General features: G+C 39.3%; 1 protein-coding gene across 1 annotated transcript in view; it reads right to left on the bottom strand.

Moving 5' to 3' along the window:
- LOC146002906 (ras-like protein family member 12) overlaps positions 1 to 23789 on the bottom strand; it is a 157165-nt gene that overhangs the window by 4274 nt on the left and 129102 nt on the right. The window contains exon 5 of the mRNA XM_083141004.1: positions 10629 to 10831. Within this exon, the coding sequence (XP_082997130.1) occupies positions 10629 to 10831 (203 nt within the window). The remainder of the gene's footprint in view (positions 1 to 10628; positions 10832 to 23789) is intronic.

The raw sequence follows: 23789 nt of genomic DNA, 5'->3' as shown, positions 1-23789 counted from the left end.
AAGTTACCTGCACAGAACGAACACAACACGTTAAAATGGTAAGAACACAATGAAAGAAGTTCCTCGCAAGACAGTTAAAAAAACCCGTTCTTCTCAAGAAGCTAAAAACATTTGTTACAACACTGTCGTCAATTCCCAACATATGATGAATCTTTGGGAGGTTAGAACAATGTCTGAGGAACGTAATATCCGCACACCCGAGAAGGAATGCGGTGACAGATATTACCTAAGCTTCACTGGGTCACCAACGGCGTAAACAGGTGAAACTCACGAAGAGGATACCAGTGACTGACTCCGCATTACTTAGTAAAATCTATGACAATAAATATCTGGGACAACAGAGGTCATTAGCCGGTTTTAGAGAGAACGTTGAGAGAGGCAGAACGAGAATTGAGCGAGGAAACGTAGAAGCGAGTTCCAAGTCAAACCCTGAGATATCGTACAGTCACGATCATAATAGCTCAACGCCGAACTTCCATCTCCAAGCAGAGACAGGTATATATCATTCCATTTTACCATGCTGATCCTTTCTTTAAGGGTATAAAACTCAAGTGTTGCTTTTTGCCATTTATGTGTACATTTATCACCTCTAGCACGTAGCCATTAATGTTGTATTAATATGTCTGACAAATTTACAATTCATGATGGGTTAAAACAAGGAGATGCATTATCTCCATTGCTCTTTAATTTTGCCTTAGAATATGCTGTAAGGAAGGTAAAAGAAACTAAAGAAGGACTAAAATTAAATGGTGTGACTCAGTTGTTAGCATATGCAGATGATGTAGACTTACTGGGGGATGATGTGAATACAATTAAGAATAATGTTAAAATATTTTTCAAAACAGCTAAAGAGATAGGTTTGGAAGTTAACAAAGATAAAACTAAATATATGCTTACAGGCCGAAACCAAGTGTTAGGTAATAATCAAAATTTAATTATTGATAACAATTTGTTTGAACCAGTTTCCAATTTCAAATACTTAGGAGTAGTATTAACAAATGAAAATTGTATTAAAGAGGAAATAAAAAGTAGGCTTAATTCAGGAAATGCATGTTACTTCTCTCTTCATAAACTTTTGTCTTCTCGTTTAATATCTAAGAAACTAAAAGTTAAAATATACAAAACAGTAATTTTGCCTGTAGTATTATATGGATGGGAAACTTGGTCCCTTACATTGAAAGAGGAACATAAATTGAGAGTATTTTAAAATAAGATCCTTAGGAAAATCTTTGGACCTAAAAGGGATGAGGAGACAGGTGAGTGGAGAAGGTTACATAATTTAGAACTACATAATTTGTATTCATGTCCAGATATTATTAGAATAATTAAATCAAGAAGACTTAGGTGGGCAGGCCATGTGGCACGAATGGGAGAGGAGAGAAGAGTTTCAAGGTTGTTTGGAAACCTGATGGTAAGAGACCTGCAGGATGGGCAAGACGTAGAGGGAGGGATAACGGTTGAGATGGACGTAAAAGAAATCGGTAACGATGGAAAAGATTGAACTGATCTTGCCCAGGATAGGAGCAGATGGAAGGCTTGTGTTGCTGCAGCCATGAACCTTCGGGTTTAAGAAGACTAGAGAGTTAGTTAGTTAAGCAATAAATCGAACTTGCAGTGTATCCGTCTGAGTGTGATTTCGATGTGTGCAAGTGCCGTGACCAGAGCTTCGTTCTACCTCAGCGGTTTCCAACATCTGCAACTCTACGGGGACTAATGGAGCTCTGAGTGTCGTACGGATATACAACGAGATTACCACATATTCAATTGTTCACAAAATCGAAACCGAGAGTGGAAACCATTGTGGTCATATCAAGTGTCAATGAGAGGATATGAGGCGGGAAATTGATTGTGTGAACTATTGGCCCGGAAAATACCCATCGATCCAACCCTAAAATGGTGATCAGCTGGCTTCAACACCAGAAGACCATTAAGAATGCAAAGCTTTAGTGCTAATGGAGTAATTGAGCGTTTTCTGTAAGGATTACATTTAGTGGGGGTAATCTAACTACTACTAACTAACTAACTCTCTAGCCTTCTTAAACCCGAAGGTTCATGGCTGCAGCAACACAGGCCTTCCATCTTTCCCTATCTTGATCAAGATCTATATACTCTTTTCCATCCCTACCGATTTCCCTTAGGTCCATCTCAACGTTGTCCCTCCATCTTCGTCTTGGCCTTCCTACAGGTCTCTTACCATCAGGTTTTCCAACAAGAATCCTGTAAACTCCTCTTTCCTCTCCCATTCGTGCCACATGGCCTGCCCACCTAAGTCTTCTTGATTTAATTATTCTAATAATATCTGGACATGAATACAAATTATGTACTTCTAAATTATGTAACCTTCTCCACTCACCTGTCTCCTCATCCCTTTTAGGTCCAAAGATTTTCCTAAGGATCTTATTTTCAAATACTCTCAATTTATGTTCCTCTTTCAATGTAAGGGACCAAGTTTCACATCCATATAATACTACAGGCAAAATTACTGTTTTGTATATTTCAACTTTTAGTTTCTTAGATATTAAACGAGAAGACAAAAGTTTATGAAGAGAGAAGTAACATGCATTTCCTGAATTAAGCCTACTTTTTATTTCCTCTTTAATATAATTTTCATTTGTTAATATTACTCCTAAGTATTTGAATTTGGAAACTGGTTCAAACGAGTTGTTATCAATAATTAGATTTTGATTATTACCTAACACTTGGTTTCGGCCTGTAAGCATATATTTAGTTTTCTCCTTGTTAACTTCCAAACCTATCTCTTTAGCTGTTTCGAAAAATATTTTAGCATTATTCTTAATTGTATTCATATCATCCCCCAGTAAGTCTACATCATCTGCATATGCTAACAACTGAGTCACACCATTTAATTTTAGTCCTTCTTTAGTTTCTTTTACCTTCCTAACAGCATATTCTAAGGCAAAATTAAAGAGCAATGGAGATAATGCATCTCCTTGTTTTAACCCATCATGAATTGTAAATTTGTCAGAAATATTAATACCCACACGAATTTTACATTCTGTTTAACTGTACACTGAAATGCCCCAGGCCGGTAAAGGCTCAGAACATTCCAGGTGCCTAATTTAATATCCTTATTCCTAATGTAGATCTTATCCTTAGTCCAGGGACATCCCAAAGTAGTCCCCACCCGGAGATCCGAACGGGGGACTATTTTACCTCCGGAATATTTTACCTTGGGAACATCCATGGCCTTATATTGCTGTTTGTTGACATGTCTTTTTACAGTGCAGAGTTGTCAGCTCTACGCCTAACCCCCAATATGAATGGAGGAACTACTACACAAGACAAACACATTAGACTTAGTGGGGGTAATCCAAAATTTATTTTCGAGTGTTGTTTTAATTTCTTTCTTTCTATCTCTGTAGCCTTCTTAAACCCGAAGGTTTATGGCTGCAGCAACATAAGCCCTCCATCTGTCCCTATCCTGGGCAAGATCAATCCAATCTTTTCCATCCTTACCAATTACCTTTTCGTCCATCTCAACGTTAACCCTCCATCTTCGTCTTGGCTTTCCTACAGGTATCTTACCATGAGGATTCCCAACAAGAATTCTATAAGCTCTTCTTTCCTAAGCCACCTGAGTCTTCTTGATTAAATTATTCTAATAATATCTTGGCATGAATACAAATTGTGCAGTTCCAAATTATGTAACCTTCTCTACTCACCTGTCTACTCAACCCTTTTAGGTCCATTTGCCGAAGCCAATATAGTTTCAGACAGAAAACATTAGACCAAGAAAATGCATAACGGTATACTACGGTACTGAAAGAACCAAGGCAGTTACTATTATTTATGGAAAAAGAACGAGTTCATATTTCTGGCTGAATATGCACATATGGTCATTTACGCCCTTCCAATTTACCAACAGATAATAATTTACGACACTTTAAGTACACTTTTATGCATAAAGAGGCTAATCGGGACTTGACCTACAGTTTAAAAGTGGGATCCGAACTACTGCACAATGTGCCCCCACCGGGTATCAAACCCGGGGCTCCTTGATTACAAGGCGACGACCTCAAATTTAGAACATCCATGGTTTATAGAATTCATGATTTCTAATTGCGCCCGAACATTTTAGTGTTTTCAGTGGACTGCTACATTCATTAGTTAAGTAGTAGTCGATCCAGAGATATGTTATTGTCGAGGGAGTGTATCTTGTTGAGTTTCAAATGGAAGGCAAGGAAACAGGTGCAATGAAATTGATGCCACCACACTGGTATAGGAAGGATTTTTCGAATTAGAATCATTAACCCTCGCATTACCAAGCGGGGTATTCTGACTATCCCAGGTTAATTTTTCCATATAATAATTTTATCTGAAGAGCTACATAATTGTGGTTTCATGACTTTGTCCTAAAATGATTGAAATTCTATTCACACTCGTGACTGACTCAATTTTTTTGTTTTTATAGTTATTATTGACGGGATATATTGGTGGGGTTGTGAGACTACCCCGCTTGGTATGAAATGTCTTATCTTCTTATTTGTCAAAAATGAAGGTTTTACGAAATATGTCTCTCATTCATCTTCGTTATTTGATTTTTCATTGTTGAGTTTTACCATACATCCATTGTTTAGCTCAAATAACATATATTGTTCTCTATTGTGTCAGGTTACTATTGTTGAGTTGAATTAGAGCGTGCACACATGGCAACGCTGCACTAGTGTCACCATACGGTGTTTATGTTCAGTTTAAATACTTTTAATAATTTGAAAAACTGTATTTCAATACTAAATAAAGATATTCATTGAAAATAATAGAATCTAAAAACAAATATTACACTAAATCACAAAATTATATTGGGGTAGTCAAAATACCCCGCTTGGTAAAATAAAGGTGTCGAAAAGCTTGGCGACGGGAGGGTTAAAGCAAAGCTGATTCCTTGTCCCAGCTTTTGTTTGTTGTAATAATATAAATATATGAAGAGAAAGATAAGTAAAACATATTTAAGTCTTCACATATTTATTTTGTTACAGTTAATGGTCACCGATTCTGGTTGGGTTATGGACCTACATCAACTAACTCGTTCATCTTTCCATCTTGTTGGAGAAATTTGTTCGACACATTTTCCGGAAGAGATGAATCCAGCTACGGAAATTCTCCCTCTTCCTCTGTCTCTCTCTCCATTCATTTGGTCCTAGCTGTTCCAATATGTGAATTCCTTGGGAAGGGTTTAATGACGTATTGATTCCGCGCTGCTTTTCATTGAGAGGCATTGACTCGCCATGCCCCTTTATTGGAACACCGTGTTCCTTTCATAGGAACTGAGATAATCCCACGGATGGGGTGAAAGAAAATTAGATTTTGATATTTCCTTCCTTGATATCTTTTGTAGAAAAGTCATGTATGTACAAGTTGGGGGCTCCTTATCCACGTAGAATCTAATTTTGTTACATGTATATATTATAGTTTTCTTGTTTCTCCAATGTGACTATATATATAGGGTGTCCAAGTAAAAATTGTGGGATTTTAAGTGATGTTATTGAGAAAGTACGTTACACGCTGGACATAACCTTGAAAAACCTAACCTCCCTCCGTCTTTACTTACGTCCTGATTGCGGTCCTGACCTAAGTTCTCAGTCCCGAAATACTTACTGACTTCAATCTCCACTTACATACTCCATTCCTTACACCATGCTCAGAATCACAAACACATATTGCACTTAATATTCAGTATAACCATATACCTCCTCAGAATGTGAGGACGTGTGAGAGTACTTTTCGTTAAAGGCATCATATGCATTGTACAAAGAGGCTAATCGGGACGTGACCTACAGTGTTTACATTATATATATATATATAATCTGACACTCGCTTCCCTGCAATGTATTTTGTCTGTTGCCTAACTTAACGGCAGTGATGGAAATTGCCATTGAAAATTTTCTGTTGAAGTTCACTCATCGCCGTTGAGTTAGGCAATACACTTAACGCATTGCAGGGGAAGGGAGATTTTAAGGATAGGCCTATAGATGCCCCATTTTCATTGCCGGTCACTGTGCTTGTCGTAGAGTGTAAGTCGGGAAGCGTGGGATGTGCTAACGTCACCTACCACACCTGTCTAGTGTTATGGGCCTTCCGTTGTCGCATTTTAATAAAGGGATTCTAGGTTCGAAACACGGTGTAGTGCTGGTCCTACTTTAGAGAGTATTCGCCAGCCCCGATTAGCCTATCAGTGCTTAAAGTGAACTTAAACAAAAACTCTCATGTGTGAAATATTGTATTTGTTCCCTAAGATTGGATATTAATTGGAATTTCTCTTTTGCGTGAAATCTCTGCCAGATTGTGCTGATAGCTTAAATATCTATTGGTGTTATTTAATCAGAATAAAACACTTTTAAGTAGCACTCGATTCGCCAGAATCGTACAAAACAACAATATCAATTATTGTATTCATTTTTTTTATGTCGACGCCTTATAGTGATCTGTTGACGATTTCGCCAACTAAGGTTCGGGACTCGAGACTCTTGCTGGGTATGAGTTTCTTCATCATTCATCTTCATGGTCATTAGCCTTAATGGCAGAAAAGCCATGTGCAAATATGAACAATATAGATAAAAATTTCTAGTATTGTCCCTACAGCAATTTCGTCTAATAATCACCCATTCCCATCGTGACAGTTAGCCAAATGTGGCAGAAAAGCAACGTTTATTAACAAATGGGGTGTAAGGAGTCACTTTCGGTGAAGAACTTCAACCTGACTTCCGTATACGTAGTACACCCTCACTCTGGCGTCTGAACGTACACCCCGTATAATTCTCTGTTGGGTTTTGTGTTGTGTCGTCCATATGTGTTCTAAGATTGCCCCTTCATACATCTCGATTGATTGTATTGATTTATTTTACTTCGCATCTTGCGCAACTTTTGGCTAATTTGCGAAGATGGGGATGAGTGATGACATGATGAAATGAATGAATGGACACTCGGAAACATCCATGCCCAGGCCGGGATTCGAACCCGGGATCCCTGACGACGTGATGTGCTAACCACTCCGTCACGGGGGGTGGTCCTTGATCCATCTCATCTTATCATTCATCCCAAATGCAGCGATTAAGCCGAAGAAGTGTCACAAAACTATTCAAAACAAACCAATCATAACTAAATATCAAATAACTCTGTAATTCTTTTCCGTAGTGGGTAAATTTTCCGTATCCGGAAAACGCCTGAAACTCTCTATTTATGTCACTTTCCATATTCCTACTTACGTATTCTGCATTGAGAAACATTGCTGAAGGTGGCATTTCGCTTTTTTCACGGAAATAATCTATATTTTCGACGTATGAAGTAAGTTTTGTTGGTTTCTTTTTCCTTTCTGTAACACGCTAATGGCGGTCACAGTTTCACTACGGTAGTCGGCATGCAGTGTTTCCATCCCACTCCACCCAAAAATACCTACGTAGCCCCACAAACCATTGATGCATAGCCCCACAAACCATTCATACATAGCCCCACGAACCATTTCCGATAAGGTTAGGTTAGGTAGGGTCACGTATAGGTTACAATAGTTAAAAATTGGTTTCGAAAAAAATACGCGTAGCCCCACACACCATTCTCGCATAGCCCCTCGAACCATTGACACATAGCCCCACGAACCATTGACGCATAGCCCCACGAACCATTGGCACATGGCCCCACAAACCATTTGCGGAAATGTACCTTCTTCAGTTACAAAAACACGTGTTTGGAAACACTGACCGGGATTACGTCATCATAAATTCACCTGGAAGTAAATGGATGCAAGAGCTTTCGTGCATCGGTCACACATTTATATCGAAAAATATATGATTTACCGGCAAAATTCAATGAACGATGCCAGAAAACACTTCCCCGAACTTCCACAATTCTAAAGAAACTGCATTCGGTAAGTAATTTCTCCTGTAAATTTGAAAAAATGCGTTTTCCGGATATGGAAATTTTACCCTAACGGGCCCAGACCTGTAGTTGGATTTTGTTGAGAAAGAAATTTTGCTACAGGAAGCGGCGAGACGGTTGCCTTGGGAACAGGTGAAGCAAAAGTGACAAATCGTGAGGCAAGGGACTTTTTGGTTGATGATTGCTAATAGGTGGAGGAAGAGAGGCTCTGCACGATATCGAAGAGGATGAGTTAGCTACGATAGTTCTCGGAACAAGTACTTCTTCACTACGGTTTAATCTAATCTGAAAGGAAGAGCAAAACACGGCGATAGCTTAACTTGGAATGTACAAGATATGCAAGGAGTATCTGATTGCAAATTCATATATGCATATAAAGTTTGTCATCAGCATCAGGTAACGACAACAATGGAGTGTTTTGTTTCTCCATTTCAGCAGCTTTGTTCAAATTTCGCCTGGGTTTCTACCGTTGTCACAGTTGGGTTTGTGTTACCGTTTGCTGTTAGTACATGCAAGGGGGAATTAACTTTAATGGCGACACTGTCTCTCCTCTCAATCCCATCATGAGAATCTTCTGTAATGTGCTTGTTCGCATAGGTAGAAACCGAACTCAAGTTCGTATAGAGGTGTCAGATATGCACGGAATTATCATTTCAAAATTCAAGTTGATTGCATTATACGAGGGAGGATCAAATGAAAACCTTAAACGTTTATTATAAATTTCAAATGTTGTGGTATTGCTATGAAAGTTGGCAATATTGTTTCTAACAGTATTCTCTTTCTTCAGTAGGTGGCAGAAGAGTCTAGTCAAACAAGCGCCAGCACAGGAGCAGTTTCAAGATGGCCGCCCCACTGTCCACATGCACCGCATAAGAACAGCGTTCGGGTGATCCGGATTTTGAGTAGTGAAGGTGTGAAACCAATTGAAATTCACCGCAGGATGGCAGTAAAGTATGGTGATTCTGGTTGATGATAGTGAACCCAGGTCTCATCGCCTGTAACAATCCTGTCCAGAAATGCATCACCCTCGGCGTGGAAACGACGCAAAAGTTCTTTACAGGCGTCGACGCGACGATCTTTCAATTCAGCGGTCAACTGACGTGGTATTCAAATTATATATATATATATATAAACCTTATTGAAATTCAGAACATTATGCACAATGTGTTGAGCTGAACCAAAGCTCATATTCAATATTGTTAAGATTTCTTTCAGGGTAATACGCCTGTTGTCCTTTACAAGCTGTTCCACTAGCGCAATGTTGTCGTCGGTCACTACGCGGTGAGCCTGTCCCGGTCGAGGAGCATCCTCCACAGATGTTACGCCACTTTTAAACTTCCTACATCACTCGTATACTTGCTGCAGGGACACACACGAATCACCATACTTTGCTGCCATCCTGCGGTGAATTTCAATTGGTTTCACACCTTCTCTACTCAAAAACCGGATCACCGAACGCTGTTCTAATGCGGTGCATGTGGACAGTGGGGCGGCCATCTTGAAACTGCTCCTGTGCTGGCGCATGTTTGACTAGACTCTTCTGCCACCTACTAAAGAAAGAGAATACTGTTAGAAACAATATTGCCAACTTTCATAGCAATACCACAACATTTGAAATTTATAATAAACTTTTAAGGTTTTCATTTGATCCTCCATCGTATATACTTTCACCATTATACTTTATACAAGGCGAGAAAGAGGTCGTTTTCCCCAAAAACTCATTTTCAGTTGTCGCACTTGTTCACATGTAAACATATATACAGCTGTCATAACTTGAACAAAAAAAACTGGGCAACTTGCATCGTTGTTCTGTGTGTTGCGATGTTTGAATGTCAATTTGTTACAATTCTTGTGGAAATCGACTTTTATCTCAGTCTGTATGTAAATGGATTTGTCCTCATTTCGTTGATATTTTAAGTTTTGATACGTTTGCAGTCCAAATCTCTGAACCTGGAAAACATAATGCTTATGTTATAAACAAAAGTTCTCAACAGATGGCACTGCGTGTGTTTTACATCTCAATGCGATTGTTATTTCTTGATATCTGCACCAATGGACTAATGATTACTCTTGTTCACTCTCAATATTAATACAACTCTTCATAACATTCCCTATAACACTAAATGATCTAGAAGACTTCATCCCCGCAAATCCATTATTAAGTTCCGTATACATTCAACCAGAATATAATATTACCTGTATGCACGCTCATTTTTCGATACATTGTAAAAATTTGAAAATGTGTAATAATGTTCGTGCTACATTGATCGAATTCAACTATTTGATTTTGAGTTATTGATTTTGATGTTATCTATCATCTGATGAACAAACATATAAGTTGTTTACAATGTGGTCGGGTCAGTATCACAGTCAGGTTTGTTGGAGAAGTAATAGATCTGATTTTTAAACTCTCTACTTCTTTCAGGATTTCGGTATCTCACTGTTACTGCTAACGGTGTGTGTTCCATATACAATGCATTTTGTTTTCAAAATTGCTATTGCTTATGTTAATAAATGACAAATGACAAGTTCTTCGGGGGATCAAGGTGAAAAATTAGAAAATAATAAATCCGAGAATTTTTGCATGCTGCTTTAGTGCAACCGTGAAAAGTGATTGTGTAAGGTGAGATAATTTAAACCCGGTAACGTAAAATCGGGGTTCCACTGTATTAGTAGCATCGACGGAAGTAAACATTCAGAGTAGGCAAAATGCAGATCTTGAAGGTAAACCTTGTTACCTTGGTAGGAACTGAACATGGAGTTCTTCTCCTCGATGTAGAGCGACCGGAGGGGCAGGAACCGCTCCTGTTCTCGCAGGATCTCGCGTATCGTCTCGTGGAACACGCGATCGACTTGCTCGTACTCCTCTGCCGCCGTGGTCTCGAAGAAGGCTGCGTCGTGGAAATTGGCCAATGTCCGTCCTTCCGCTTTGCTCACCTGCCTGAAAGAATTCAAATGATCCATTAGCAACAATAACATTTTCGACTTCCAGGGGTTGGACAAAATAATATGAACACCCGATTAGATGAGCCCCATTTTTGGAGTTGTGTGCTGATTGCACTGGCCGCACGGAACGCGTCTTTTGTCTTCTCCGTGTCCTATGATCCCTCTACTAGAGGTATGAGCCACCAGGAAGCCTGTGCACGGCGTCGTGTTGTGTTGCGCTACCATTATGTCTGACCTTACAGACTTCCAACGAGGACAAATGGTTGGTGCCCGATTAGTTGGTGAATCCGTAACAACGGTCGCAAAGTCAGTAGGGGTATCGCGAGCTACTGTATCTACCGGCATGACAGCATACTGAGTGGAGGGAAAATGACGTCTGCGAAACAGAATAGTGGCAGAAAGACGAAACTCATAGAGAGAGACAGGAGGGCATTAAGGAGAATTGTTGGCTCTCAGAGGAAGACCACCGCAACCAAAGTGCCTGCTGAGATGAATATGCGTGTCGAGAATGCAGTGTCAACGAAAACAGTGCGCCGAGAACTGCATAAACAGAATATCCATGGCAGATCCGCTATTGCCAAACCTGTTGTAACGCAGGATAATGCCAAACGGAGACGTCAGTGGTGTCAGAAGCACAAAACCTGGACTACTGACCAATGAAAACATGTCATGTGGTCCGACGAATCAACCTTCACACTATTCCTCACCATGGACGTGTTTAGGTATGGCGAACACCGGCCGAAGCATACAATCCAGACTGTCTGGTGCGAACAGTGATGGCGGTAGTGTAATGGCGTGGGTGGTAATTTCATGGCATTCATTGGGTCCTATTGTCACACTGAAAGGGTAACTGTCAAGGTGAATGAAGGCATTTTAGGTGACCATGTCCATCCAATGGCGAAGGCATTGTTCCCAGCAGGGGATTCCATTTTCCAGGATGATAATACCCCCATTCATACCGCTGGCACTGTCCAAGATTGGTTGATGAGCACGATGACGCACTTACACATCTTCCATGGCCTGCACAATCACCTGATTTGAATATTATCGAGCCATTGTGGTCAATATTAGAAACCAGAGTACGGGCCCGTTTCCCTCCGCCAGCCAATCTCAAGGAACTGGAGCAGTTTCTTGTTGAGGAATGGTATAGCATCCCACTGACTACCATGCATGACTTGCATGCATCCATTCCCAGGAGGATTGAGGCTGTCCTCAAAGCGAAAGGCGGTCCCACACCATATTAGGTGGGTGTGGTTATTTTTGTCCAACCCCTGTAGTTGATAACAATGATACTTTATTTTGTGTTTACAACAGCTCGTAAAGAATGGAAGTTTTATACTGCCTGTATGCAACCGCGCGTCACATATTAAAGGTTGCCACACTCATTATTTTTCCTCCGAAAAACACAGGTATGAGACAGCATAATGCTACAAGAAAACTCGGAGGTTAAACCTTTTGATTTGAGTTTTGTTATTTACCGTCGCTTTTCTTTCACTTTTGGCTAATCGCGTCGTAGAGGGTGAGTGACGATATGATGAAATTGATGAATGGACACTCACAAATAACACCCATGCCCAGGTCGGTATTTGAACCCGCGACCCTAGGAGTTGTAGCGCGTTGTGCTAATCACGGATGTCGACTCATACATAAGGTGCATATGCTGTTTTCTCTTCTATTTCATTAAAGAAGAGCTTGATATGTTTTGTACAGATGGAGGTGCACTACTGGGATCGGCTTTTGCATTCATTGGTTACATAGTGTACTAAGTATTGTCATTTCCGACAGAAAATATAACTGGCAGTGTCAACCTTGAATTCATAACGAACGGTTGTATACATTCAAGATATAGAACTTTTATTTTTCGAGGTCTCATAACATCGATAACAGTCCAGAACGGGCAACTTTGTTATAAAGAGAATATGTCCACCTATGCCATCCACATATTGGGAGTTTATCCATGTTGTATGGTGATACCTTGTGCATATGTAATCAGCAGAAACATTTGTTTTCTAACTATGGAATTCTGTCAATCTGGTCGAGACAGTACAACGGATCACCAGTTTCGACTTATACTACATCTCGTTGAGTATATTCTTATGGAAAAGTCGAAACTTGCTTCTATTGACAAAGGACTCTATGGACCGTTCTGATTGATTGATTGTACTTCGCTTTTTGTGCCACTTTTGGCTAATTTCAAAGATGGTGAACTTTTACTTGAACTTCAACGAAACATCCTAGTATTTCACTTTACCAAATAGCAATTACAATTTGATAACTTCATTGAAACTCGGACGTCACTATATAAAATTTCAATATATTTTTCACTTTTTGATCTACTGTCTTTTGTTTCTTTATCGTTGCTATGGTCAAAATGTATATAGAAATTTGTACATCATAATTTTACGTTATCAATAATGTGATCATAATTCATTATACATCACGTTTTGCGAACATAACATAATAGAAATTCATAACAACACAAATACATTGATTGATTGATTTGGTGTTTTAAGTCCACTTTATGCACAGTAAGGCTAATCGGGACTGGACCTACAGTTAAAGTAGAATCCGAACCACTATGAGCCTCCACCGGGAATCTAACCAGGGACTTCTTGATTACAAGGCGACGACGATACCACTGCGCCATCGGGAGGCCCTACAAATATATCGTGCGTATTAAACACAAAATGAAACAATAAATTAAATAAATGTGAATATTTGGGTCAGTCACAATGGGGAGGAGTGATATGCTGAAATTGATGAATGGACATTCACAAGCATCCATGCCAAGGCCCGGATTCGAACCCGCGATATGCTAACCGCTCCTCCACGGAGGCCGCCAGGGAGCTTTCTGGCCGAAGCGACATACGTTACTTGCAAATTAAACTACAGAAATAAATGGAATATCTTCTACCGTAGTGCCACGATGTTATACATGTCGCTTGCGTGTCGCTCAGTCTGGGCCGTTTTCTCTATCGTTCATCGGGTCTGAGGATCGCGCATGCACAGTGAATGGTTTTCTAGGAAGCAAGAAAGATGTCGTAGGATTGTGCATTGTGTTGGTATCCTCTTTCTATTTCGTGCTAGCGGGAACATGTTGATGATTCCTGAAGATATTCACGTTTTACAAGGAAAAGAAGATAATATGTAGTTTCGTTTAGGTTAGATATCGACTTTTCCTTAAAACAAAATTAAATTCCACAGAACAATTGCTACGCTCGTTAAATGAGCTACGGGGAAAAGTTCGAACGACTCTGTCATTGTTGGGTAACAATTTTGCTTTAGAAACATTCACTGTGAATTTTTTTATTTCCTCATATTCTTTTGAATCAGTCAACTTATATTTTCTTGCGTAGCTTCCTCATTAAAGAAAGCAAAATACATTTCAGTTGACACCAACTTCTATCTCATTCTCTTGTTTCGTATCTTGCATAATGAATCAGTTCTTTATTCATATTATTTTTGCGTCGCAAATGTACCCATTCTAGTCTGGAAAACATTTTAATGAAAATTTGAAATTTGCTCACAAAAATTTCCCTTGGTTGGATCCTTCATTCTCTTATTTCCTGGAACGGAAAACGTCCGGAATGCAACTTCAAGGATCATAATACGTACAAGTGGTATTATTATTCTCCTAGACACCAAAATGAAGATTTCTATCCTAGTACTTCTCTGGAAATTTTACTCATATGCGTTCTGTGTAATGTAGACTTTTTAGATGTTTTATTTTTTGCTTTTCTCATTAAACGTTTTGCTATTTTTTTACGTGAGTTCTCTTCCTATCTGGATGAAGAAGTGGAATGTGACTGAACGCTGTATGCATTAAATTTATGAAGGGGAGCCGACCTCCTTGTTGGTGCGATACGACACCAGGGATCTAGCGGATTGAATCCTAGACTGGGCATGAGTGTTCTTTGGTGGGTTTACATTCATCAATTGCAGCTAATTCTCATCGTCGCGATTAGCCAAAAGTGGAAGAAAATAACAAAAAGAAACAAAATGAAAACAAAATTATGAATGAGAATAAGGAAATATTTTCTGGTCGCGGAAGTGGGAATGGATTATGTAGGAGGAAACATTCAGTGCTGCTCATTGATTCAAACCCACGATTCTTAGGTTCACTACTCTCCAACGAGGAGCTTCTGGCCCATAGCGTTATACACAAGGATCTGGGCTTGATGAGAAACTTTCCTTCTCTCAGCACATCTCACTAAGGGTTCCATGAAGATGCTTCGCCTGCTATATTACTGAAATAAACAATATCTCTGCTCTCAGCACTTTCACCAAATCTTTCTTTTTACCTAATACTGCTCTCCGATATGTAACGGCCTTGTCAGTGATCACGGGAATTTCAACCGTGTGATGCATTTTTGAGAGTTTATGGTTGACAACCAACCTGTATGTAAAACTCTTTAAAAATTAGAACGAAAGATTATAATGTAGAATGTTCGTCGTTGTAGACATGAGCATGAGCATATATGAGCCCAACACGAACTGATAAGGTTTTACCACAAATATTAATGGTAATGTGAAGTGAAATAGTGTTACCCTCTTTGCCAGAATCTGATAAGTCGGAGTGAGGAAGAATAACATTGCGTATTAACAACGTATAACAACTTTACACAGGTCGATCGGCGTCTTGGATATGATCCATGGAATACCCCCTCAAATTTACATAGACAAAACTCTGTTCAAAATTCCTTATTGGTTATTATTCGTCTCCGAATTCCATATACATAACACTTACAAGAGCCCAAATTGGCAGACCATATATTTCTACATAAAGTAGTCAGTGCTAACATGAGCTGCGAGCAACTACTCCAGGAAATATTCTGCCGTCTCGCACCACAAGAAACACTAAAGTTTTCGCTTGTCAGAAGCCAATATCCAGCGTTCCCTATTCTACAGACTTCCCAGCCGATACACTAATCTACCGAAGAATATATTTTTTTGAAAATCAGGCACGTTTTAGAAAGCTGTTGTTCAATTTACTGGACAGTATATAATTTTTATGTTGTCATTTGTCGTTGGTAGTACATTCTAATGTAAAATGGATCCTTTGATAAATAAATTAATAATCAAAGATACCACGGATATATTTCAGGGGCAGCATACTTCCAAATCTAAGCCTGTTCACAAACTGCACCTTATATTTGACAACGTTCAGAATTAATAGTACTAAATTAAGACGTGTTGCTTTTTTTAACTAACTACGAACTGTGCAGCAACACAAGCCTTCCATCTGTTCCTATCCTGGGCAAGATCAATCCAATCTTTTCCATCCCTACCGATTTCCTTTAGGTCCATCTCAACGTCTTCGTCTTGGCCTTCCTACAGGTCTCTTAACATCAGGTTTCCCAACAAGAATCCTGTAAACTCTTCTCTCCTCTCCCATTCGTGTCACATGGCCTGCCCACCTAAGTCTCCTTGATTTAATTATTCTAATAATATCTGGACATGAATACAAATTATGCCGTTCTAAAGTATGTAACCTTCTCCACGCACCTGCCTCCTCGTCCCTCTTAGGTCCAAATATTTTTCTAAGGATTTTAATCTTTTTTCACGTGTTGCTTTGCACAGATTTAAATTAAAACATGTGAATCTGTCAGGAAACGATTCAAGAAAGCGACTCGAAAAGGGACAGAAAATTATCAAACACTCTGTACATAAACTGTAATTGAGTGGATTTTCCCCGAGACTAAATATGGAAATTACTTGCCTGTAAAGAAAACAAAAGAGACCCACATATTATTCTAGCGTTGACTGCTGGAACTGTTTAAATCCCGAGGGTTATGCCATTGTTTGCAGTTCCCAAACGAAAAGCCAAAGGTCTCTGTTGACATTGTCCAGATATTTCGTGGCGAGTTGTAGATTGGGACCCCAACAATGATGGCCCCAGGGTTTCTGAGACTCGTATCGCTCTGCCGACCGTTTGGCCGACTGCGGGAAGCAATTTTGCTCCAGCGCGACACGAGAAGTCTTGCAACAAAGACAACAATGGACTGGCTCTGTTATGGCGAAAGAATCTGTACCCAATGGAGACGCTTGAAAAGTTGATGACTGACTGCCGCAGAGTTGGTGAAGGCTGGTCGTTTAGTGGACTCGCACGCGTAATTGTAAGCATGGCGGGTAATTATAAATAATTGCCTCGAGCGGTACAGCCAATGAGGTAAATCAGTGGACGGATTTAAATTCGTAGCCCTCCGAGTATATCCGCCGAAAAGTTAGGGATGTACCATAAGAAGTGACATAAACTGCATTAAGGAAGTGAAAGATTGATTTTGAATTTTTGTTCTAAGTTCACTATTGATTTTGAGTTTGAAATTTTGATTAAAGTCCACTTTTGAGTTTGAATTTTTGTTTTTAGTCCACTTTTGAGTTTGAATTTTTGTTTTTAGTCCACTTTCGAGTTTGAATTTTTTATTTAAGTCCACATTTCAGTTTGAATTTGAATTTTTGCTTTTAGTCCACTTTTGAGTTTAAATTTTTGTTTTTAGTCCACTTTTGAGTTTGAGTTTTTGTTTTAAGTCCACTTTTGAGTTTGAGTTTGAATTTTTGTTTTAACTCCAGTTTTGAGTTTGAGTTTGAATTTTGTTATTAAATTCACTTTTAAGTTTGAGTTGATTTTTTCCATTCAGTCCACTTTATACTACTGGTCTTCGAGCGTGTATTCCGTACGCTATCTAGCGTCATCCGTTTGAACTATTTGGCGCTAGGGCGAAATCTTCTTCCTGCAGCACTCTAGCCCAGTGACATCCACTTAGAAATCACGCTACTAATTAATACATCACACATTAACCAATGTCGACAAGTTAGCGAAAGGTTCAAGTCTCGCAATGAAGTCCAAATAGGCTATCTTCAGAATTTCCTGTAGCAAAATTCTCTAAAATGTTCAACAAATCTTGAAATATTTTTATTTTCTAGTTAGCAAAAGTAAGCATTGTTTGATTTACTGGTCTCAGGAATAAAGTATAATTAATATTTTTCTGCGCGTTAATAGAGCTACTGCAGCGAGGAACTCCAAACTCCTGTACCCTGTCTCAACTATCTCTGGAGCAAGGCCGCACATGGCGTCAGAGAAGGGGAGAAAATCGAGTGGGCAGAGCGAAGCAGTACACGCTGCTGCGAATGCTGGTAACTGCAGTCGCTTTCCCCTCCATAGAATCCGGTGCCCTCTCACTTGTTCATTGGTGGAACCACATCGCGTCAGTACTTGCGCGGAAACTTGTATAGCTTCTTTCGAAATATCTGGTTTATCTCCGTATTGCATTGCCAACATTTCATCATGTACCCCTGAAATGCCTGCAACCCGGGAAACAGTAAAGTTAAGTAGGTTGTCTACCTTGCAGGATATCATGCAATCTGTGCTGTTTAAAGCACATTACTAAATTTGTCAGCGATGGTTCTCGTGCAAGTTTCCAAGTTCAGAAATTTGTAAAATATTTCTATGCCCTAATTGCATCGCTGGATGCACAATCTCATATAAATCCGGTCTCACATTTCTCAAGAAATGAAGTAAATAAAGTGTCGATTTTTGGCACCATTTTTCTCTGAATCTGATGCCACTTCCCGATTCAGTGACTTATTGGAGCGTGACTTACGTGATACCTACAAACTACCAGAAAACTGGTGGTCTGTCACGTATTTTTTACATTCAACTGAACGGGAAGCACTCTTTAGCAATGCGTTCCCTTTTGTTTAAGTCCACTTTAAGCTCGGATAGGCTAATCGCGACTGGATATATGACGTCATACCGACGCATCACAGTTTCCATATTCCACAATGCATTCTTAGAGATGATATGGATCCTAATATACCGAACGCATTTGTATTTTTGTTATTTAACGTTGCTTTTCTGCAATTTTTAGCTAATCGCGACGATGAGGATGAGTGATTATCACACGAAATTGATGTACGAACACTCACTAAGAACACCGGGATTCGAACTCGGTATCGAGATCAAAAGTTAAGTATTATGTCGGTTATGCAATTAGTCAATTCAAAATATTTCCTGAATGCATTCGTACTTCAGGTTGCCAGTGCATTTTATATTAATTTACCCGAAGTGTTGTTTGACAGAAACCGTTAATGAGACAGGGACAGCAAAGAGAAATGGTAGGCGCTGGTGAAGTAAAACAAATGTAGTGAGAGAGAGAGAGAGAGAGAGATGATGATGATGACACCTTAGCTTTCCTGATGAAGACTGATAATATCACGAGTCGTTAGAAGCAAACTTTCTTGGTGAGAGAGAGAGAGAGAGATATGCATTACATGAGAGCAGCAGTTTGGGAACAAGGAAGACTGTGAACCAAGAACAAACTTAGAACATATCTCTTCTAGTTAAACCACACTAATGAATCTCTGTAAGATGATGCTAACAGTAACCCAGTTATTACATGCAGTGTCCTTGACCTTTAAGACGTAACAACAGGCAACATTTCTCGCAGACATTGTTTTTCTCTCTACTATTATTGTTATTATTATGAATAATAATAATAAAAATATATATCGTTCCTCTGACGTAAATGAAAATGAACTTATATTTATTATAATGTAGTGTATAGCATAATTCAGAACTTAGCTCCCATGAATACTGCTTGACTATGAGTCAAACCAGAGTTTCTCGCATAGAGTGTCAGTGCCTGCACTACTGAGTCAGCTTTGTGTTGAAAACATCTATCAGTTCTCTAGGTTATTCAGCGATGCGAAAAGTCCAGAGTGTGCTTAATAGCGGAATGGTAGCGCTAAACGAAGGAGACAAATTGTGCTGACCTGTAAGTTTGGCATACGCGTGAACGGACCGATTCGTTAGAAATGAGGAGAAAGGGGGTTTGTTACATTATACAGTAAATATGCAGTATCGCCCGAACGGATTTCTTCATTTTTACAGAAGGAACTACTTACTTCAATCAATTTCTCTGACGTTGTGGAAGTTCGTGAAGGTGTTTTCTTTGATCGTTTATGCTTTCTGAGCCGGAATTCCTTTTCTTTCCTGAGAAATGTTTCCATCACGCAGAGGCGATTGCAGCCATTTCCTTGCTATTTGCCTGCGTTCGATGACGTAACCCCGTGTCAGTGTTTCCAAACACGCGTTTGTTTCGTGAAATCGAAAACCATCTGTTCGACACGTAGTGGCTGTTTATGTCTTAACATAACCTAACGTGTTCAAATTTTAACTGTGCTTGCCTACCCTAACCAAACCTAACCTAAACTTATCGTGCATGGTTCGTGGAGGTAATCATGCAAGAATCATGGAAATATGTAAAAAAAATCGTAATAGTACGTAATTTTCGGTCATTAAGGTTTGAAACACTGCTTGCGCTCTGCAAATCGACAAAACACAAGCACGACGCGCGATGATCCATGACGAGTGCACGCCATATTGTCTGTTGCCCAAGCGGAACAAGGAAGACAAATAATGACTCGTAATATGAAAAGTTCACACTATTTTATGGAAAAAGACATAACTTCACCTTAAAGAATCTTCCGCAATGCAGAATAGGTAAGTATCAATGCTAAAATTAACGAAAGTAACGAGTGAGAGGTGTTCGGGCGATACTGCATAATTACACATTTTACATCTTAATTGCACAAGATACATTGGAACCAGTGTCATACTGAATTCGGTTGAAGTAAAGGTTTTGATTATTTTGTACACTCATGTTCACATAAAGTGACACACTTTATAGATTTCAACAGTTAAAGAATGTGCCACTTTATCTGAACAGGAGTGTGCATTCGTTCTATTTCATTGTCATTGGAGAAGACGATATAGGTGAACCCATATTGGGGATGTGCAGATACACACAATATCGGTCATTTGTAGATGTGACGTGATCGACACCACTCTCCACCACCTTTACCCCCCCATTTATTAATTGCTGTATGAACCCCATAGCTGCGAATCAGGGAAAAATGCGCCCGGGAAAAATGCGCTCTCGCAATAAAAGTGGGAAAAATGCGCCCTCCCAAGAGTAACCACATTAGAAAGTGGGAAAAATGCGCCCAGCACACATGACCAGTCAGCAGGAGAGAAACTGACAGCGTTTCTTGACTACTTTGTGCAACAATGGCTGCAAAATCCAAATCTACCAGTTGATGTGTGGCACTGTTGAGATGCAAAGCACCGCACCAACAATGCTGCCGAAGGGTGGAACAATAAGTTGCAGGAGAAAGTTCGACTTCATCCCAACTTCCACACCCTTCTGAAGACGCTGAAGCAGGAAGCGGAATACAGCGGATACAAATATGACAAGGCTAGCATCGGTTTGGAAGGAACGAAGAGGAAACGAACGTACATAAAACTGGATGAACTGATTAGCAAAATTTTACATACTTACAAAAGAAGCACACCCAAGGACCTTACCAAGTGCCTGAGAAGTCTGGCGTACACCCAAAAAATGGAGTAAATGATCGTCAACGAAGGTCACAAGAAATGGAAATACAAATGTAAATAAAAACTTTAATGAAATAAAATAAAAATTATAACATATTAAAAAAAAATTACAAAAGTAAAATTCAAAAAAAATTATGACAACGGACATCATCTCCAGCTTCTAAACACGCCAGAAAAATGAATATTTTTACTGTACTTTAAAAACAAAATGATCTTTCCTGACAGTCCCAAGTCTGTGTTAAGTGTGAGGGGAAGCTGCGTAAAGGTTGCTTTAATCAACATATTATAATATTGGTGAAGGTTGTGTGTGCTGGGCGCATTTTTCCCACTTTTCATTGTGGTTACTCTTGAGAGGGCGCATTTTTCCCACTTTTATTGCGAGAGCGCAATTTTCCCGGGCGCATTTTTCCCGACACCATAGCTGCTCCATTATGGGACATTTAATCTTGTGCAATTCCCACCTGAAAATACTCTGCCCGGGAATCGAATCTGACTCTCTTGGTTGGCGGTCAAACGCCCTAACGGCTGAACTACAGCGGCTTTTCACATGCTGTACATACAGTCTTATGTATCTAGTAGATATACAAATATCATTTTACATCCTACTTGTTGAACTACATTCCAATCTGTTAATTACCTGACATTCCAGGCCTTGGTGTTATTTTTTAGTATCCATTCATCAATTTTGTCCAATCATAACCAATCTTCATCGTCGCGATTAGACAAAAGAGGCAGAAAAGCGACGATTAATAACAACAATGTAAACAAAAATAAGACTTCATGCAATGAATTTAGGCCTTCATTGAAACGTCTGAAGGACATTGGAATTGCAGAAGGAAGTTCTTGGCTTAATTATTGATAAAATTGTTATACAAGTCAACGTAGAAGTTATAACGACAAGGAAAAGGGAACTGCAGCTCATTCATACAGTGAAACTTAAATTTAACGATAATTCGTAAGAACAGTGTGCAGAGCGGTGTGACTATTCTGTATGGTTGTACCCAACGGTTCCTCATTCCACGAAAATGGAAGATGATGCTTTTTTGTGTTTGTTTAAATTAGAGAACTAATCTGAAATTGAGATGAGAGCATGCGGAAATCCTGGTTTGAAGGACACATTCAGATGGAGAAGATAATGGATTGGAGATTGGATTAACAAAACCAAAATTGCTTCCATACTGGCTTCATAATTGAGATCTTTTATTTCCTAACTTCGGATGTAGATAATAATTCTCTTCCGTTATTAGCTAAATGGAGAAGACGGAAATGAGTTTAGGATATGGATAACATGATGTTAGTGTCGCTCGTACTATTTAACTTCATGTCATCTCACTTACGATCTATGTTCGCCTCGTCCATAGCATTCAGTATTCCATTACATTTCCTTTGCATTTTAACTTATCATAATCCCCCTTAACACAACACGTATAAAAGCGGCGTTATTAGCATTAAAAGTACAATTGATGGATTTCCATTATTTTACTTCAGTTTTCTGCCTCTTTTTAGCTTATCGCGAAGATGAGGATGAAGGAACAATCCCAAACAAATAAGCACGACAAAACATAACTTCCACAGAGGATGAGTTCAGGCGCCAGGGCCTCGTTAGTCTACAAAATACAGTCCAGTGTGTACCGTGTGGAAGACTGGTTGACACCTTAGTGTTTTCTGAAGGGAAAAAAAACACTCTCGTACCCCGTTAAAAATACAAGAAAAGTGCATTTCATAATACTACTTTAAACAATGCTGCTGTTAGCTTTTGAAATGCATTTTTCTATTAGATTGGTATCTCGATTTCTACTTCTCTACGCCAATCACGGAAATGGAGGGATGATGAGGGAACGAACAAAACTCATTCATATAGAGGAAAATTAATAATCACCTAAGGTATCCAAGATGTATCTTTGTTTCGTGAATTTGCTTATTTATTACTAATTGATTACCCGGTGTTGCCCGGGTATTTATTTATCCCAATCTTGTATTAGACAGGAAAATAATGAATTCTAACTATAGTGTAAAATGTAAGTAATTTTAAATGTGATCGTGAATGTCACCAATTAGCTTAGCGACTCCGAAAACTATGGATTCCACACTAATATCGGTCGTTTTCGCAACACAAAATCTGATCAACCTGAATGTTAGACAACCCGAGAAACACTATTGTTGTGCTGATTGCATAGAGTCACGGATGTCTGTTTGTGCGTAATTTAATATAGGTGGTTCTCGATTATTTTTACATGTCATCCCTTCCCACGTCGCCCCTAGGGGTGCCAGGGGTGTCTTACCCCAATGGTATTTATTTCCAGATTGCAAGTGATACGTGTACCAAGTTTGGTTGAAATCGCTCCAGGCGTTCGAGAGTTATGCCGGAACAAACAAATACACACCACACACACACATCCATTTTTATATATATAGAAGATTATGTAATTAAACCAATAGCCATGAACCTGTTTGTTGAGGGATCGTATCATACCCTGCAGTATGTTGATCGAGTTCTGAGTGGCGTTGCCTAAAACTACTCGATTGGCAGTTTAGGGCACAACTGGCCCAATACGAG

Source organism: Lepisma saccharinum, chromosome 19, assembly GCF_977018435.1.
Source record: "Lepisma saccharinum chromosome 19, izLepSacc3.1, whole genome shotgun sequence".
In the NCBI taxonomy this organism is placed as follows: domain Eukaryota; kingdom Metazoa; phylum Arthropoda; class Insecta; order Zygentoma; family Lepismatidae; genus Lepisma; species Lepisma saccharinum.
The sequence above is the reverse complement of the archived record's forward strand: the minus strand, read 5'-3'. Positions and strand labels throughout refer to the sequence as shown.